This window comes from Silurus aristotelis (genome assembly GCF_946808225.1).
Source record: "Silurus aristotelis genome assembly, chromosome: 29".
NCBI lineage: Eukaryota > Metazoa > Chordata > Actinopteri > Siluriformes > Siluridae > Silurus > Silurus aristotelis.
Genome location: NC_139602.1, coordinates 1,000,213 through 1,017,421, shown reverse-complemented (window position 1 = coordinate 1,017,421; position 17,209 = coordinate 1,000,213). Strand labels below are relative to the sequence as shown.

Below are 17,209 nucleotides of genomic sequence, written 5' to 3'. Positions count from 1 at the left end.
TTGATTGATTAATTGATATAGATAATAGTAACTCTATGTTCATAGACGTAGGTCAGAATTTAATTATAAATAAATAAGCAAATAAATAAATACCACATTAAATCATGACTCTGTAATGTATCAGTAACTAAAGACCAAAGAAGTAACAGTCAAATATCTTTATATATTTAACTTCATGGTTAGAATTCATAATACACCACTGCGCATGCGTACATCCACTAATACCGAGAGCAGGTATTGGTCAGGTTCTTTTCACTTGTTGGTCTCAGTGACGTGAGAGAAAACAGTCCCCGATAAGCTTACAAAAATACAATAAAAAGACCTTCAAATTACTGAAAAAAATATTTATTCGAAGATTATAACTTTATCGGGAATCCGGCGTATTTAATACAAACATTTATACGGTTGTATGCATCTTAATTCTATGATGGCGTGTCCTATTACAAAAAAAAAAGACTTTTATTCTACCACGAAGAAAGTTTTGTAAAAATTCAAAATGGCCGCCATATTTTAAAACCGTACCCGCATTCAGGGTATGCATCTTCAATTGGCTGGTTAGATAGCAAGTCTGTGAAATTGGGGTTCTCATTTGTGCGTTGAATACGTTATAACCAATCAGAAAGCAAGGTGGGATTTTTTGTGCGAAATACGGGTGTGTGTGTGTGTGTGTGAGGGTGGCACATGCGCGTTCCGGAGTTCTTGGCTGTGAGCAGAGGGGCGGATAAGCGGCAGCGGCGGCGGCGGGTGAGGAGAAGCAGCAGGCAGCGTTAGGGATCGTTCTCGGCCGCTTCCGACATGGCCGGACAACAGTTCCAGTACGACGACAGCGGCAACACATTTTTCTACTTTCTCACGTCCTTCGTGGGCTTAATTGTCATCCCGGCCACCTATTACCTCTGGCCGCGGGATCAGAATGCAGGTGAGGCGGCGGCGGCGGAGAAGGAGGCGGCTGGGGGGTTTCGGGGACGCGTTAGCATTCAATAATGAATTTGCTAGCTAAATAGCCAGCTAGTCAGTTAGCTAGCCGCTTGTGCGCTGGTATAGAAATTCCCTGCGCCCTTTAATAGAATGAAAATGTGTTTTTTGCTAATGACTAGCATGACGGCTAGCTAGCTGTAGACGCGTAGTAAACCTTTACGTGCTCTGACCCACGTCAGTCACGTGACTTTCGTAACGTATTGCGCTACACACACGTGTATATATACATAATATACATATAGATATGTACGAAGAGTCGTTCATTAGTCTTCGATATACTGAGTCAGATCTGAGTGACGTGTCTAACACGTCTATAAGTCACGGTGGTATTTAGAGAACTTGCGCGAACACGGTCACATCTACTGTCTGACGTGTCGGTAAAGGGAAAGTAGCAAAGGAGCTGAACCGGAAGTCGTGTTGACCAGGGTGATCAGTGATTGGTTGTTTGGTGATGGTGGTGATGAGGAAATGGTCATTAAGAGCAGTGGTGATGAGTGATTGGTTTTTGAAGCTGGTGATAAGTGATTGGCTGTTGATAAGGCTGATGATTGGTTGTTGAAGGTGGTAGTGATTAGTTGTTGAAGGTGGTAGTGATCAGTTGTTGGAAATGGTGGTTATCTGTGATTGTGTTGGAATGGTGACAATCAGTGATTGGTTGTTGGTGAAGGTGGTGATCAGTGATTGGGTGTCTAGGACAGTGACGATCAGGTATTGGTCGTAAAGAACATGGTGATCAGTGGTTAGTTGTTGATGAAGGTGGAGATTGGTGATTAGCTGTTGGGGAAGGTGGCAATCAGTAATTGGTTATTAGTGAAGGTGGAGATTAGTGATTGGTAAAGGTGGTAAAGGTGGTGATGTGTGATTGGTTGTTGATGAAGGTGGTGATGAGTGATTGGTTGTTGATGAAGGTGGTGATGAGTGATTGGTTGTCGGTGGTGAAGGTGGTGATGAGTGATTGGTTGTCGGTGGTGAAGGTGGTGATGAGTGAGTGGTTGTCGGTGGTAAAGGTGGTGATGAGTGAGTGGTTGTCGGTGGTGAAGGTGGTGATGAGTGAGTGGTTGTCGGTGGTGAAGGTGGTGATGAGTGAGTGGTTGTCGGTGGTGAAGGTGGTGATGAGTGAGTGGTTGTCGGTGGTAAAGGTGGTGATGAGTGAGTGGTTGTCGGTGGTGAAGGTGGTGATGAGTGAGTGGTTGTCGGTGGTGAAGGTGGTGATGAGTGAGTGGTTGTCGGTGGTGATGAGTGAGTGGTTGTCGGTGGTAAAGGTGGTGATGAGTGAGTGGTTGTTGATGAAGGTGGTGATGAGTGATTGGTTGTCGGTGGTGAAGGTGGTGATGAGTGAGTGGTTGTCGGTGGTGAAGGTGGTGATGAGTGAGTGGTTGTCGGTGGTAAAGGTGGTGATGAGTGAGTGGTTGTTGATGAAGGTGGTGATGAGTGATTGGTTGTCGGTGGTGAAGGTGGTGATGAGTGAGTGGTTGTCGGTGGTAAAGGTGGTGATGAGTGAGTGGTTGTCGGTGGTAAAGGTGCTGATGAGTGAGTGGTTGTCGGTGGTAAAGGTGGTGATGAGTGAGTGGTTGTCGGTGGTAAAGGTGGTGATGAGTGAGTGGTTGTCGGTGGTAAAGGTGGTGGTGATGAGTGAGTGGTTGTCGGTGGTAAAGGTGGTGATGAGTGAGTGAGTGGTTGTCGGTGGTGAAGGTGGTGATGAGTGGTTGCTTTTTGGGAACAATTGGGTGTATATACAGTACAAAACCCATTTAAAACTGAGAGCTGTTCCTGTGTTTACTCCTCATGCTCTGAGCTCATCTTGCTTGTTAACCTGCACTTGTTGACAAGTTTTATAAGTAGGAGCTCTGGTTGTCTCTCTCTTACCCTTTTTGCCCCTCATCAGAAGTTGATCAGTGAGGTTTTGTTTCCTTGCAGAACAATTGCGGCTGAAGAGCTTGAGAAGAGTTCACGGCAGATGTCTGTGGTATCGCCTCAGGCTTATGAAATCACAGCAGAGCATCATCCCAACACTAAAGTAAGTATCTGTGTGTGTGTGTGTGTGTGTGTGTGTGTGTGATTAAAATGTGTAATAATGATACCAAAATCTTTTATACGGTATTGCCAAAAGTATTTGGACACCCACTTTTCCCCATCGTATGCATTTCTTCTCCAATACAACTTCTGACTGTGTTCCCATGGAAACCGAAACCCGCATATATACATTGTAATTTGCATGGTCATCAAATAAAAATTAGGGAAAAAATGTAATCTCATTCATTTCGTTGTCTCAACAGAAAAGCAGCCCTGCTCTTTGGTTGGGCGGTATTTATCTTCCTGGCTTATAAGGTGTCTAAATTAGATCGTGAGTACCAGGAATACAACCCTTTCGAGGTCCTGAGTCTTGATCCGGTAAGGTTTGAAACATAAATGAACAGTGTTTGTGTTCTATTATTGTGTGTTTATTCTAATACTGATAATTCGTTCCTGTATTTACTGCTGTGTGTGTGTGTGTGTGTGTGTGTGTGTGTGTGTTTGTTTGTGTGTGTGTGTGTGTGTGTGTGTAGGGTGCATCAGTGTCGGAAATTAAGAAGCAGTACAGAGCGTTGTCGCTAAAATACCACCCTGATAAAGGAGGAGATGAGGTCATGTTCATGAAGATCGCTAAAGCGTATTCAGCGTAAGGAACCATCCGAGCTTCGTTTTTCTCTTTTTGGATTCATGGAGTTATCAGAGGAGCGAAAAAATTGATCAATATGATCCAGTTCAAATTCATAAACTAGTCCCTGTAGGTTCGGATTAAAAACCAGACATGTAAAATAGTACTGAATTTTATAATAAAAAATAAATGTAATTTCAATGCTCTGGCCTTTGTGAAGACATTTACAGATGGCCATTTTAAGACTTTTATGTGGATTTATGTGAATTATTTTTTTTTTTTTTGTCAATTTTCATTTGATCTGTTAGTTCTCAGTACATTAACTAAAGCTAACATGACCATGGTAAAGCGCACAGTCTGGTGTAAAAACAAACGGCCCGTGGCGTCAGGGAGTCACCTCTAGAGGCCGCTCTCGTATTGTATAAAGACAGCGGACCTTCTCAGCACAGATGCAACCCGGAAAAAGTATCGGTATGGATTTTTGCCGATAGTTCCAGGTTCTCTGTGAAAGAACCTAAAAACCGTACAAGACCATTGTGCTCTGTATATGTTATACTGTATGTATATTTTCTGGTTCAACCAAAATGTCAGTGTAATCTATAAGATTTTTAGCCCCCTTTAATTAACTATGTGTTTTGTTGAAAATGCATCGCTTTTATGAGCTTTGTTGCTGAATATCGAGTGAGACTCTGTATTGTTCCTGCCGTTGACAGTTTAACCAATGACGAGTCGAGGAAAAACTGGGAGACTTATGGCAACCCAGATGGCCCTAGAGGTAAAGAACCAGTTGCTCTTGATCGCGTTTAAATTTCTTTAGTACTCCTAAGTACCTTCTCAGTCTGTGTTTTTGTCTCTCTCTGTGTCGCAGTCACAAGTTTTGGAATCGCTCTTCCTGCATGGATCGTTGATCAGAAGAACTCCATGCTGGTAGGTTTTGGAACTTTGGGCTTCATTAGAAATCCATTAAATTAGACTAGCATCATGGACGCCCAGCCGAATTTCTAAATCATTTATAAGTGAATTTATTTAATGAAATGCTCTATAAAGGGACTGTTGTGGAAGGAGTCTCCGCAGGTATAACGGAAATAACAGGAAATAACAGCTCTGAGGACGTTCCACAAGAGGATCAAACGAGTAATTTGGTATTGGGAAAATACAAAGCATGCTGTGTATATAATATAATATACACGCTCTACAGACAAAAGTATTTGGACACTTGGCTTTTTTTCTCATCCAAATGCGGTTCACAGCGTGACACTGGCTGTGTCGTGTATTATTCCATCCTTTGATCTTTTTTTTTTCATTGCTTTCATATGGAATTACACGATCTGGCCAAAAGTTGGGACACATTGGGACACCCCATGTTTCCAGGCATATGTGCTTCTCCGAAAAACTTGAGGCACACAATTGTATCGGATGTCTTTGGATGCTGGAGCATTAAATGTTCCCTTCCCTTGAACTAGTAGACCCCAGACTTGCTTTAGCCTGAAACAAAATGCACAGCTCTGTATATGGAAATATATCACATTTAAAGAATTATTTATTAGTAGTTTTGTGTTAAAGCTTTTATAATGTAATAGTAATGATTGTGTGTGTGTGTGTGTGTGTTCACGTTTGCAGGTGCTGCTAGTGTATGGTTTAGCCTTTATGGTCATTCTTCCAGTAGTTGTGGTAAGAGAACTGTTTAAATACCCCAAATTTTCTAAAACATCTAAAAGCCGTGTGACAAAATTTGAGGAAAATGTAGATTCTGCATGATGTGTGTGTGTGTGTGTGTGTTTAGGGTACGTGGTGGTACCGTTCCATTCGCTACAGCGGCGATCAGATCCTCATTAACACCACGCAGCTCTTCATGCACTTTATGTACAAAACACCCACGATGAACATGAAACGTAAGTGACGTTCCAATACAAGAATCCATCAAATTTCAACTTTTTTTGGTTTGTGGTGACACAGAACATCGTGGCTGTGGTGATCGAAATTGTATAAAGATGTATTATATAGAAATTTTAAAAACGCCTATCTGTGCAGTGCGATGATTAGCTTAATAAACAAACACAATATTTTAAGATGGTCAAAATGGGGGTCACATGACCTGATCAGCCAGCACACAGATTTCTAAGTGATGTATTAACACTTGGCTGTCACAGGGTTGGTGATGGTGCTGACGGCAGCCTTCGAATTCGACCCACGTAGCAACAAAGAGGCTATCATCCGGCCCACGGACAACATCGAAGTTCCGCAGGTACGTAATCGCGAGATAAAATGTCGGAATTGCGAAGGGAAAAAAAGTCGGAATACTGTAAAAAAAAATTCGGAATTACGGCGGAAGATATTGCGAGATTTTCTTTGTTCACCGGGTTCCTCCCCTTCAAATCCTTCATCACGGACACCGAGCCATGATCCGTTTCATACTGTACATCATTCCAATCTGGAATCGGTGCTGATGCCGAACGCTAGTTTGGAATTCATGCTTACTTGCTGCTCTCGTGTCTGTAGCTGATCCGGGAGCTGGGAAACATCAACGTGAAGAAGAAAGAGCCTCCGTTTTGTTACCCCTACAGTCTGAAAGCTCGCGTACTCGTCCTCACACACCTCGCACGGATGGAGGTGTCTGAGAATATTGAAGAAGGTAAACACACCCTCATGAATACAACACATTAGCGGACGTCCTGACGATCAGATTGTGGCTAACTATTCCTTGTTCTCTCTCAGACCAGAGGTTTGTGGTGAAAAAGTGCCCGGCTTTGCTTCAGGAGATGATCAACGTGGGTTGCCAGCTCACAATGATGGCCACCAGCAGAGGAGGTATGTGTCTCACTGCTGTAGGATTTTGTGTGTCATGGTTTTTTTTTCCCCCACGAAATAGTTAATATATGTGATTGTACGCAGGATTCCGTGCTCCCAGACTGTCCTCCATCGAGAACTGCATGAAGCTGACTCAGATGGTGGTGCAGGGTCTTCAGGAGGCCAAGTCTCCTTTACTGCAGCTGCCCCACTTTGAAGAAGAGCACCTCAGATACTGCATCTCCAAAAAGGTACCCAGAACCTCAGAGAGTTTAGGGTCAAAAGTATTCAGACACCCGACTCTTGCTTCTTCCAATTCCACACAATTCTATCGTCTTTCGGGTGTGCTAGCACGAGATGGTTCCACTCAATTAAACTAGGATATCCAAAACCTTGTTCGATCATGACAAAGTGCACAGCTCTATAAAGATCTGATTTCCATTGGTTGGAGGTGTGTGGAGGATCTTGAGTGGCCTCCAACCCTAGTGGAGATGAATTGGAAATTGTCCAAATTTTCAAGAAATCTAGAGGAACATCTTGCCAGAAGAGTGAAGCTTATAATAAGACCGAATGAACACTTTGTGTGGAATAGGGTGTTTAAAAAGAAGCACATGGTCAGGTGTTTCACATACTTTTGGAGATGTAGTGTTTGTGTTTCCTCTTTTTATTCACTTTAATCTCTCTCAGTATAAGGTACGGAGTGTTCAGGACCTTGTGAGTCTGAAAGACTCGGACAGGAGGAACATGTTGAGGTTTCTCGGAGAGGAGAAGTACGACGAGGTGATAGCCGTCCTCGGAAGCTTCCCCCACATTACCATGGAAACCAAACTTCAAGGTAGGAAGCGTTGGGTTTTTAAAATGTTTTTTTTTTTTGTTGTTGCTTTAATTGAAATTTTTTATTTTATACGTGGTCTTTTGTGTGTTAAGTTCTGGACGATGAAGACAGCAATAACATCACTGCAGGATCTATCGTCACGGTTACAGTCACCTTGATACGCAAGAGGATGTCTGTAAGCAATGCATTTACACCTGTAGAGAGAGAATTTAATTTTTTTATCGTGTGCACCCTTATGTTCTTCCATACTTCCAACCATAACACCTAGAGTCATGTCTCTTTGGAGCTCGCTTTGTCCACACGTGCCTTGTGAACAGGAAGAACGACGTTCCATGTAGGAATCGGTTTATTGGTTTAATCAGTGTTGTTTTCAGGGAAGTTTTGCCAATACGGGGTTGAAGGTGAGTTTTGTGGAGCTGTGTGTAGTTATGGGGGAAAGCCACTAGAGGCCACTAGAGTGCAATTCTAGATTTAATTATTGTAACTGGAATTGAATTGTAAATGGACAAAAGTATTGGTACACTTGACTTATTGGTACACTCCTGGCTTATGTTTATCTTTTGGATGCGGTAACATGAAATTATTCCTTTGCTTGAGCTAAAAGACCTAAACCTGTTTTAGCATGACACAAAGTGCACAAAGCCAGCTCCATGAAGATCTGCTGTCCATGGTATCATCATCACTACCAGACTGTACTTTGATATAGGTTTTAACGATGTGTTTATGCTCTCCTGCCGTTTCAGGAGGTTTTTGAGAAGGAGCAGGAGGCTCCAGCACCTGCGGAGGAGGCCCACGCGGAGGACGCGGTACGTCTTTTAATAGAAATCATTTGTTATGTGGCTTCATAGGCTTTAATTTAAGGATCGGTGTTTATAGTTGTTTGGTCGTTTGTTTTCAGCAAGGTGACGGCGCAAAGAACAAAATGAAAGTCTGGCAGAACAAGAGTAAAGGTGCGAAGAAAGCAGCCAAGTCCAAAAAGAAGAAACTGACTAAGAAAAAGCCGGCGCCTCAGCAGCAAGGCAAAGGAGACAAAGCCAAACAGGCCAATGGCAACGTGGCAGGAAATGTAAGTGTGTTTTCATATCTTTATATTTAATTTTTATATCTGATTTATAAGTGCCATTGGGTTTCCTCCTGGTTTGTGGGTTTCCTTCTACTTTCCAAACGTTTTTCAAACAACTCCACGAAGCCTCACTTAAGAATGTCATTGTTCGCTGGTATTGTTTTTCCAGGAACTGGCTGCAGCAGCCAAAGAGGAAGATGAAGATGTTTCCGACAAGGGCAGCGAATCGGACGAAGCCGAGGCAAACAAGGACTCGCCGAGCGAACGAGACGACGAGAGCGACAAACAGAGCGACACCGAGGCAGACGAGGTCACGGGAGACGATGAAGAGGTGCAGTGTGCAAAAAAAAACATATATTAATATATAGAATTGGATTAAAGTTTTGTGGATGTTAGTGGTTGATTTTTTTGGTACTACGTTTTGTAGGAGTGGGAGGCCCTTCAGCAGAGCATCCAGCGGCGAGAGCGAGCCTTGCTGGAGACCAAGTCGAAGATCACGCATCCTGTGTACAGTTTGTACTTCCCAGAGGAGAAGCATGAGTGGTGGTGGCTTTACATTGCCGACCGTAAGGATCAGACGCTGGTGTCCATGCCCTACCACGTCTGTACTCTGAAAGACACAGAGGAGGTGAGTGAGCATGAAGGCTCCTTTAGGCTCGGCTGGTAAAGGCTCCTCTAGGCTTGAGACGTAATGGCTCCTGAAGCTCTTCTAGCCTTGTGGAAGTTCTTCTAGGCTTCTGAAGGTTCTTCTAGCTTCATGTAGGCATCAGATGTTACATTTTCACAGAGGCCTATTCACATCAACACACGTTTATTTGAAGACTGTGCTCGCGGTTAATTCACAGCGTTGGATATATAAAAAAGAATTGTGTGTAAGAATAAACCTGATCTGTGTGTATGAGAGCGAGAGCATCTTTCTGCAGCTTTTCCACAGCAGCTTGTTGCCAGGCAACATTCATGCTGCAGTCCCTGTACGTTTAAAGACACAGTCACACAGAGAACACACACACACACACACACACACACACGCGGTCTGGATGGAGAAGTCTGTGTTTTTCATTTCTTTCTAAATAAATAAATTTGTTTGTATGCGCTAATCAATTAATTAATTCAATTAAAGTCATGAGAGATTTTTTTTTTTGTTTTTTTTTTTGTTCAGGTCGAGCTGAAATTTCCTGCTCCATCCAAAACAGGGAACTATCAGTATTCAGTGATTCTGAGGTCGGACTCCTACATGGGACTGGATCAGTTTAAGCCGTTGAAGGTCAGTTTCTTTCTGTGTGTCTGTGTGTGTGTGTCTGTGTGTGTGTGTGTCTGTGTGTGTGTGTCGGTGTGTGTGTCGGTGTGTGTGTGTTTGTTTTTCTCTTTCAAGGGCACTAGGCTTTTACGCAGAATTCCGGTTTTAGTACCAGACAGCGTCCCTGATGCGTAGATCTTCTAACATGATACGAATTCACACTTGAAACCCAAATTGCAAATCGGAAAAGCTCTGAAAAGTGTCATGTGACCCGCACTCTTTTATTTTAGTATACGGTCAAAACGATGACAAGTGAAACAAGTTTAATAACGGAGTTAATGCCGACATTTTTTACTTCGATACAATACTTGAAATATTATACTCAATGCGCTGTCGACACACTGCCCCCTTTTGCCGAACACTCGGAACTACAGATGTCGACACACTGCCCCCTTTTGTCGAACACTCGGAACTACAGATGTCGACACACTGCCCCCTTTTGCCGAACACTCGGAACTACAGATGTCGACACACTGCCCCCTTTTGTCGAACACTCGGAACTACAGATGTCGACACACTGCCCCCTTTTGTCGAACACTCGGAACTACAGATGTCGACACACTGCCCCCTTTTGTCGAACACTCGGAACTACAGATGTCGACACACTGCCCCCTTTTGTCGAACACTCGGAACTACAGATGTCGACACACTGCCCCCTTTTGTCGAACACTCGGAACTACAGATGTCGACACACTGCCCCCTTTTGTCGAACACTCGGAACTACAGATGTCGACACACTGCCCCCTTTTGTCGAACACTCGGAACTACAGATGTCGACACACTGCCCCCTTTTGTCGAACACTCGGAACTACAGATGTCGACACACTGCCCCCTTTTGTCGAACACTCGGAACTACAGATGTCGACACACTGCCCCCTTTTGTCGAACACTCGGAACTACAGATGTCGACACACTGCCCCCTTTTGTCGAACACTCGGAACTACAGATGTCGACACACTGCCCCCTTTTGTCGAACACTCGGAACTACAGATGTCGACACACTGCCCCCTTTTGTCGAACACTCGGAACTACAGATGTCGACACACTGCCCCCTTTTGTCGAACACTCGGAACTACAGATGTCGACACACTGCCCCCTTTTGTCGAACACTCGGAACTACAGATGTCGACACAATTAATGTATGAGTACTGATAAAATTAGAAATCGTATTGTTTTTAAAAGTAGGGTCTCGCGATACCTTTACAGTACAGGTTAATTGTGCAACATTGAACAGACTGCTTTTTTTTCTCTTTTTTTTATGTTGTGTGTGTGTGTTCAGTTGGAGGTTCATGAAGCGAAGGCCATGGTGGACAACCATCCCCAGTGGGACATCCCAGAAACCGAGGAAGAGGAGGAGGACCAGGAGGACAGCGACGGAATCGAGGAGTCGGAAGATGACGACGAAGACAACGACTAATCCTGACGAACCCATATGAGCTGACTGTCTCTCTCACATACACACTTTGCAGTTCGAAAGCATCGCCATACACAACACAGTGTAAACACAAACGTGACATTTCTAGACGTGGCCCACTACGTTTATTTTTTTTTCCCCTTTTTTTTTTTTTGTGTGTGTTCAATATGAAATCCAAAATGGCTCCCGAGGGGTTTATCTTTTTGAAGGCTGTTTCAAGAGAACAATAAAACACACTGATTCCCTCGAAACAGACACCTCATGATCATTTTTTAGTTATAATCTTTTTTTCTCACGTTTGTAGTATAATAAACTGAGCGTGTACTCGGGAAGGTGTACGTATTAACTCCTCCTATTTTCATCCTTTTGGAATCTCATCACGTGGCGATTTCAGACATTCCGTGTCCAGGTTGTTAGTTTGTGCTCGGACCTCGATACCGGCCCCTTTGTTTTGTTTTGTTTTGCGTCTCTGCTCAGACGCAGCCCCGGTGTGAGGTTTCAGGTGGAATTACCTGCTTTTTTTTTTTGCTTTTTTAGCACTTATTATTATTATTATTATTATTTTATTGCTTAAATGCTAATAATCATCCCTGGACCGCACACTTCTCCGTCGCACTGTGTCTCTGAATTGGATGGCGAAAGACTTGGAATTCGAGACAGTCGGGTTTCACTTCGGCAAGATAAACATGTTCATCGTAGTATTTTCATATTTTAGATCACATTCCACTTCTATGCCTTATTCCTCCTGGAAATGATCGAGAGCAGCAATTTTTAGATTTTTTTATTAGAATTTTTTTTCCTTTGGGGGAAGGAGATTATTATTTGTTATCCAAATATCAAATATATATATATATCAATCACACTGTATATGGCCAAAAGTTTCTGGACACCTAAGCATATAAATCCCACATTTGTGTTGTGAGATTTTATTCCGCCACAAGGGGGCGTTTAAAACGTAAAGTCAGGCAGTGATGTAGGTGAGGAGTTGAGGAGGCCTGGTGGTGCAGTCAGCATCAAAAATTCATCCCGAAGATGTTCAATAGCTCTATAGCAGATCCCACCCATATCTTTATGGAGCTGGCTTTGTGCACAAGCACACTGTCATGCTGGAACAGAAACGTTTCATACTAGTGCACCTGAAAACGTCTGATACATCTGCGTGGAAAGAAGCACGTCCGTGTCCCGATACTTTTGCTCTTGTTTAAATACACAGTGGGATATTTCTATAATGGGAAATTTTTCACTCGGGTTGCAGTGGAATATAAATGTTTAGACGGTGGTTCTAATTTCTCAGTGAGCGTCGGCTCCAGACCCTCCCTCAGACCCTGTTTTGGAAGTTCTGCTAGAATCTAGAGCCTAAGATAAACAAACTATTTTTGTATCTCTTTCTTTTTTGTGATTTTTCAGTGTGTATGGATGTAGTAATTCTTTTTTTTTTTCCCCAAGAGGGGAGGAGGAGGGATGGGGGGGAGGGGTAGGGGTTTGGCATTGACCAGATGGAGGCGACGTTCTGTCTTGTGCTCTCAAACAGTCGATTGTGTGGCTTGTTTCATGTCTGAGGGATGAGCAGAAAGAGAAGAGAGAGAAGAAGAGCTTTCTTTTTTCTCCTGAGAAGCTCATTGTTTAGGCAGTGAGATGTTTGTAGTGGGGATTTGAAGATTACTAACAGGCTCCTGGTTTGCCATCAGACCCCCTGCTATAATAATAATAACTATTATAATAATATAATAAACAGATGGATTTAGACTTTCTGTGGATTTTTATTTTGATCCAAAAATATTTTTAGTTGTGATTTTTTTTTTTTTTTCCATTATTATTATTATCATTATTTATTTTTTTAATCCCCGCTCGGCGTCTTTAATTGAAACCCTTTGAGATCGTCTCGACACTGCTCTCAGAGAAGCGTCAATTATGGACGCCTTGTTTTCCTTCTTCAATTCTTTAATTCACCCCTTTTTGGATTTTTTTTTTCTTCTGATAATTCAGAACTTGATGATGGATTTTCTCATTGGCGTAAATGTATTTCAGGAGGTTTATTTTCTCATTAGATTTTTTTTTCTTCCTTTTTCAATTAAAACTAATTCTGGGTTACACACACACACACACACACACACACACACACACACACACACACACACACACACACTTTTCCAGACATATTAGTATTACTGGTCCACACAACTGTAGTCTTTTAGGATGATGTGAAATGCTGTGATGGTGAAAATAAGCCTTCATACACACAAACACACACACACACACACACACACACACACACACACACGCCAACATTTATAGCTCAGCAAAACAAGCTGGAAAAGGTGTCCAGTACGTCTGCCACTCTTGTTTACAAGAAAACTCATTGTAAAAAAATATATAATGGAAAAATATATTATTTGTATTTAAGTCATTTCAATAAATAAAAGAATTTTTAAATTTAACTTTTTTCGAGGCTGGAAATTAACGTGATCCCACACACACTGTTTTTCAGTATTTGGGCAAAAGTTTGTTGGCTTTGACATATAGTTCGTTCCTTTCAGGGGTTTTTTGGTGCAAAGAAATGAAAATTGTACAAATTCTTTTGGGGCTTAACAAAGAAAATTATTACTGCAAGTGAGGTTTATTTTTTTATTATTGTTTTTTTTATTGTTTTTTTTAAAAACTTTTTGATCATTCGCATTTTTTAATGTTGATTTCCAGAATACTTTTTTTTTTCATTTGCAGATTGAACAAGAATTTAGTTAAAGGAGTAAAAAGAAGAAAACATAAGAAATAAATATAAATAGATAATAAAATAAATAATTAAATGGTACTAAGCAGGCTGGTATAATAATAATAATAATAATAATAATAATAATAATGTGGATAAAAAGTATTTTCTTTATTAGTTTTTAATAAAAAACGCCCGTGCCACGAAGACCAACCAACATCCGTGACATCCACGCGCACAGAGGTAAAGTGTCTATCAGTTTGCATGGACATATTTTATTAATACATTCAGGGTTTTTTTTTAATTGCCATCGATGGACGTAGAACCGGCGTGTGTGTTTGTGTATTAGCGCGCGACCGTGTGTGTGTATTTAGGGTAGAAAAGGCCACCAGCGCGCGCGCCAAGTTCCAAAAAAGCAGAACCCTATTACTGTGGATTCCGGTTGATGCTGTTGCTCCGGAGAGTTCATGCTTTGCGTCTTTGCATAATAACAGTTATTGCGCCGTGCGTTATAACGCGTTACGACGCGTGTACACACGAGCCCGAGCTCCCACGTGCACTCGGATGTTTGGACATCAGGTTGGATGCACCTCGGCTGAAATGCGGATAAAAAGGAAGGGATGCCCTGCCTGTATGATCACGTGACTTCACGCGTTTTAATAGTTATAATTGCACGTGCGCGTCACCAATTGGGGTAATTATTAAATGCTAGAAGGTATATGGGGTATTTATTTTCAGAGGAAGTGGCTGTGGTGAAGTCCATTAGATAGGGATCTGAATTTATTGTGTCCTTCTAAACACACACACACACACACACACACACACACTTACTTTGTGCAGTGGGGTGTATGATGGGACCCTGAGGCAAGTTTCCAGCCTGAATACACACACACACACACACACACACACACACACACACACACACACACACACACACACACACACACACACACACACACACACACACACAGAGTGTTTATTTCTGTGCTCACCCAGAACCTGGCCACGGTGTAGATGTAATGTATAGCAAGCAGAAGCCCTGGTAGAAATGGTTTGAAGGTTGATGTACAGCATGAGTGGAAACCTCAAGACATTTTAAAGTGGAAATTCGAGATCAAGGTTGTTATGGGGTCAGTGGCTGTTTGATAATTGTCATGGGTAATAACTCGTTTAAAATACTGAGGTCCTTTGAGGTTAAAAAAGTGTTTTGACTTTTTGCTCTAGTCGCCTTCTAGTGTCCTCACTGGTCTAAATTAACATTATTACAAATGCGTAGTGTCAAATTGAACCTATAGGGGCAGTATTTACGCTGTTCCTACAAACTTGGACGCACACAATTGTGTAGGACATCTTTGGGTGTGGTAGCATTGCATGAGACTTCAAGTTCTCTTCACTTGAACTAGGAGACCCAAACACAAAATGCACAATGCCAGCTCCATGAAGATCTGCTTTCCATGGGTTGGATGTGTGTGAAGATATTGGTGTATCTGCTATAGAGCTCAAACCCTATTGAACACCTTTGGGCTGAATGAGATCTCACAAATCTCCACCAAATCTAGTGGAACATCTTCACAGAAGGGTGGAGCTCATTTTGAGAGCAAATGGGGATTAAATGTGAATTGAGATGTTAAAAATTATGCGTTTTTTAATAAATAGTAAATATGATATGATGAAAGGAAGGTATTTAAAGTGTCATTGTGAAAGGTGTGTGTGTGTGTGTGTGTGTGTGTGTGTGTGTGTTCCCTCTCAGTGTAATGCCAGGTCTGGAGTGTGCGTTGTCGTGGGAATGAGACAGCGTGGCAGGCGTCTGGAGGATTCCACCAGCTTCACCAGCTGTCCGTCTTCGTCTTCGCCTCGATCGGCTAACTGTTAGGGGGCGGAGCCTCTGGCAACTGGTCGACCAGTGCGGAGAGACGTTACAAAGTGGGCGGGGCTTATGGGACACGCCGCCACCCACTTTTTCACAAAGTAAGAACGGTTTCATTACGCAATCAGTGTGAAAAATGTATCCAGAAGCTCTTAGCTGAGATCTTACAGAACCTCTGGATTAAAAAAGGGCTGGACGCTTGTCTTCTCTGTTCCCCTCCATCCTTTACTTTGCATCACACTCACTTTAGGTTCCTGCGAAAACTCGTTTGGTATAAAAGTCAGCAGTTACTGACCCGGGTCTTCAGTAGAAAGAACGTCCAGAGTAACTGTTCCTGCTGCTTTCAGGTTGTCCTGCAACTCATTTCTTTTGACAGCCATGTCATGTTGGAACCGGTTTGAGTCTCCTAGTTCAAGTTGAGGGAATATTTCCTTCCTTCTTATACAATTGCGTGGAAAAGTCTGGTGTCCCAATACTTTTGGCAGTAGTGTTTATGAGAGCAAAAAAAAGCAAAGAGCGGAGGAAGAGAAATCTTCTCTTCATTAGACACCGCCCTGGGATTTAGGGGGTTTGTGTGCTTGTTTCGCGTGTGCTATTCTTAATTATCTTTGTCTCTGAGATCACAGAGGGGAGTGTGTGCAAGTGTGTGTGTGTGTGTGTGTACGTGTGTACGTGTGTATCTGAGAGACACACACATTTAGATTAGATTTAGATTTAATTCCTCCATCTTTATCCTTTGGAGAGTCTGAATTGTGTAAATCCGTCTCACCTTGAAGCTCCTACTGATGCGTCTCCATACATTGCGGTTGTTTTTTTTTTTTTTTTTTTTTTTTTTTTTGTGTCACATGATTTTATTGCGGTATCACAATAATTCACCAACTACCCCCCCCCCCCCCACCACCACCACCACCACCACCACCACCGGCTTGTTGCCATGGCGATGTCGGGTAGTGTAGTAAATAAATTCTTGCACTGTGCATTTATTAGAATATTTTCTGACTGGAAAGTTTGCCAAAAAAGAGACACCACTTCTTTTTATAACCTATTATAAATTGTGTGTGTGTGTGTGTGTGTGTGTGTGTGTGTGTGTGTGTGTGTGTGTGTGTGTTGGTTTTGTGGTTTTCTACACCTTTGGGACAAGATTACAGTCAGTAAAAATTGAAGAACAACAAAAACAAAACCAAGAAAAAGAAGGTGTATAAGATACTCAGATCATTTACTGCTTATTCATTTCTGCTTGGACCATAACACAGCTGTGTGTGTGTGTGTGTGTGTGTGTGTGTGTGTGTGTGTGTGTGTGTGAGAGAGAGAGAGAGAGAGAGAGAGAGAGGGGGAGAGGGGGAGAGAGGGAGAGGAAAATTTGTGAGGAGTGTGTGTTTATAAGTAGTGTGTATGAAGAGTGTGTGTATGAGGAGTGTGTGAGGGGAGTGTGTGTGAGGAGTTTGTGTGTGTGTGGGTAGTGTGTTTGAGGTGTTTGTGAGGGGTGTGTGTGAGAAGTGTGTGAGAAGTGTGTGAGGAGCGTGTGCGAGGGGCGTGTGCGAGGAGTGTGTGTTGGATGTGTTTGAGGGGTGTGTGTGAGGGGTGTGTGTGAGGGGTGTGTGTGAGAAGTGTGTGTGAGGGGCG

The 17,209-nt window shown here is 42.6% G+C and overlaps 2 protein-coding genes across 6 annotated transcripts in view; both read left to right on the top strand.

The window, feature by feature from the left end:
- Nucleotides 1-533: 533 nt before the first annotated feature.
- sec63 (SEC63 homolog, protein translocation regulator) lies at nt 534-11,358 on the top strand. 2 transcript variants are annotated; one of them, XM_083535712.1, is made up of 20 exons: nt 534-919; nt 2,896-2,995; nt 3,255-3,369; nt 3,525-3,637; nt 4,330-4,391; nt 4,485-4,543; nt 5,237-5,287; nt 5,400-5,508; nt 5,767-5,861; nt 6,116-6,248; nt 6,332-6,424; nt 6,509-6,654; nt 7,091-7,238; nt 7,331-7,413; nt 7,982-8,044; nt 8,137-8,304; nt 8,471-8,632; nt 8,729-8,929; nt 9,461-9,565; nt 10,878-11,358. In XM_083535712.1, exons 1-20 carry the CDS (start codon nt 796-798, stop codon nt 11,013-11,015), a joined length of 2,268 nt encoding a protein of 755 aa, XP_083391838.1. In that variant the 5' UTR covers nt 534-795; the 3' UTR covers nt 11,016-11,358. The 2 variants fall into 2 exon arrangements, with proteins under 2 accessions (XP_083391838.1, XP_083391839.1); XM_083535713.1 differs by having other exon boundaries at nt 535-1,734; nt 2,241-2,995.
- A 2,555-nt stretch (nt 11,359-13,913) lies between these two features.
- Nucleotides 13,914-17,209, top strand: part of scml4 (Scm polycomb group protein like 4) — a 23,424-nt gene continuing 20,128 nt past the window's right edge. For 3 of the 4 annotated variants that reach the window (XR_014532534.1, XM_083535731.1, XM_083535728.1), the window contains exons 1-2: nt 13,914-13,962; nt 15,470-15,687. The gene's annotated coding sequence lies outside the window, so the exon portion shown is untranslated. The remainder of the gene's footprint in view (nt 13,963-15,469; nt 15,688-17,209) is intronic. The other variant, XM_083535730.1, reaches the window with a different exon arrangement.

What these genes read in the sequence shown, in the direction of transcription:
- sec63 (XM_083535712.1), top strand. Translation starts at nt 796, where the DNA reads ATGGCCGGACAACAGTTCCAGTACGACGACAGCGGCAACACATTTTTC. An exon ending in AGGTCCTGAGTCTTGATCCG is followed by an intron (nt 3,370 to 3,524) that starts GTAAGGTTTGAA and finishes GTGTGTGTGTAG; the next exon opens with GGTGCATCAGTGTCGGAAAT. An exon ending in ACCCACGATGAACATGAAAC is followed by an intron (nt 5,509 to 5,766) that starts GTAAGTGACGTT and finishes TGGCTGTCACAG; the next exon opens with GGTTGGTGATGGTGCTGACG.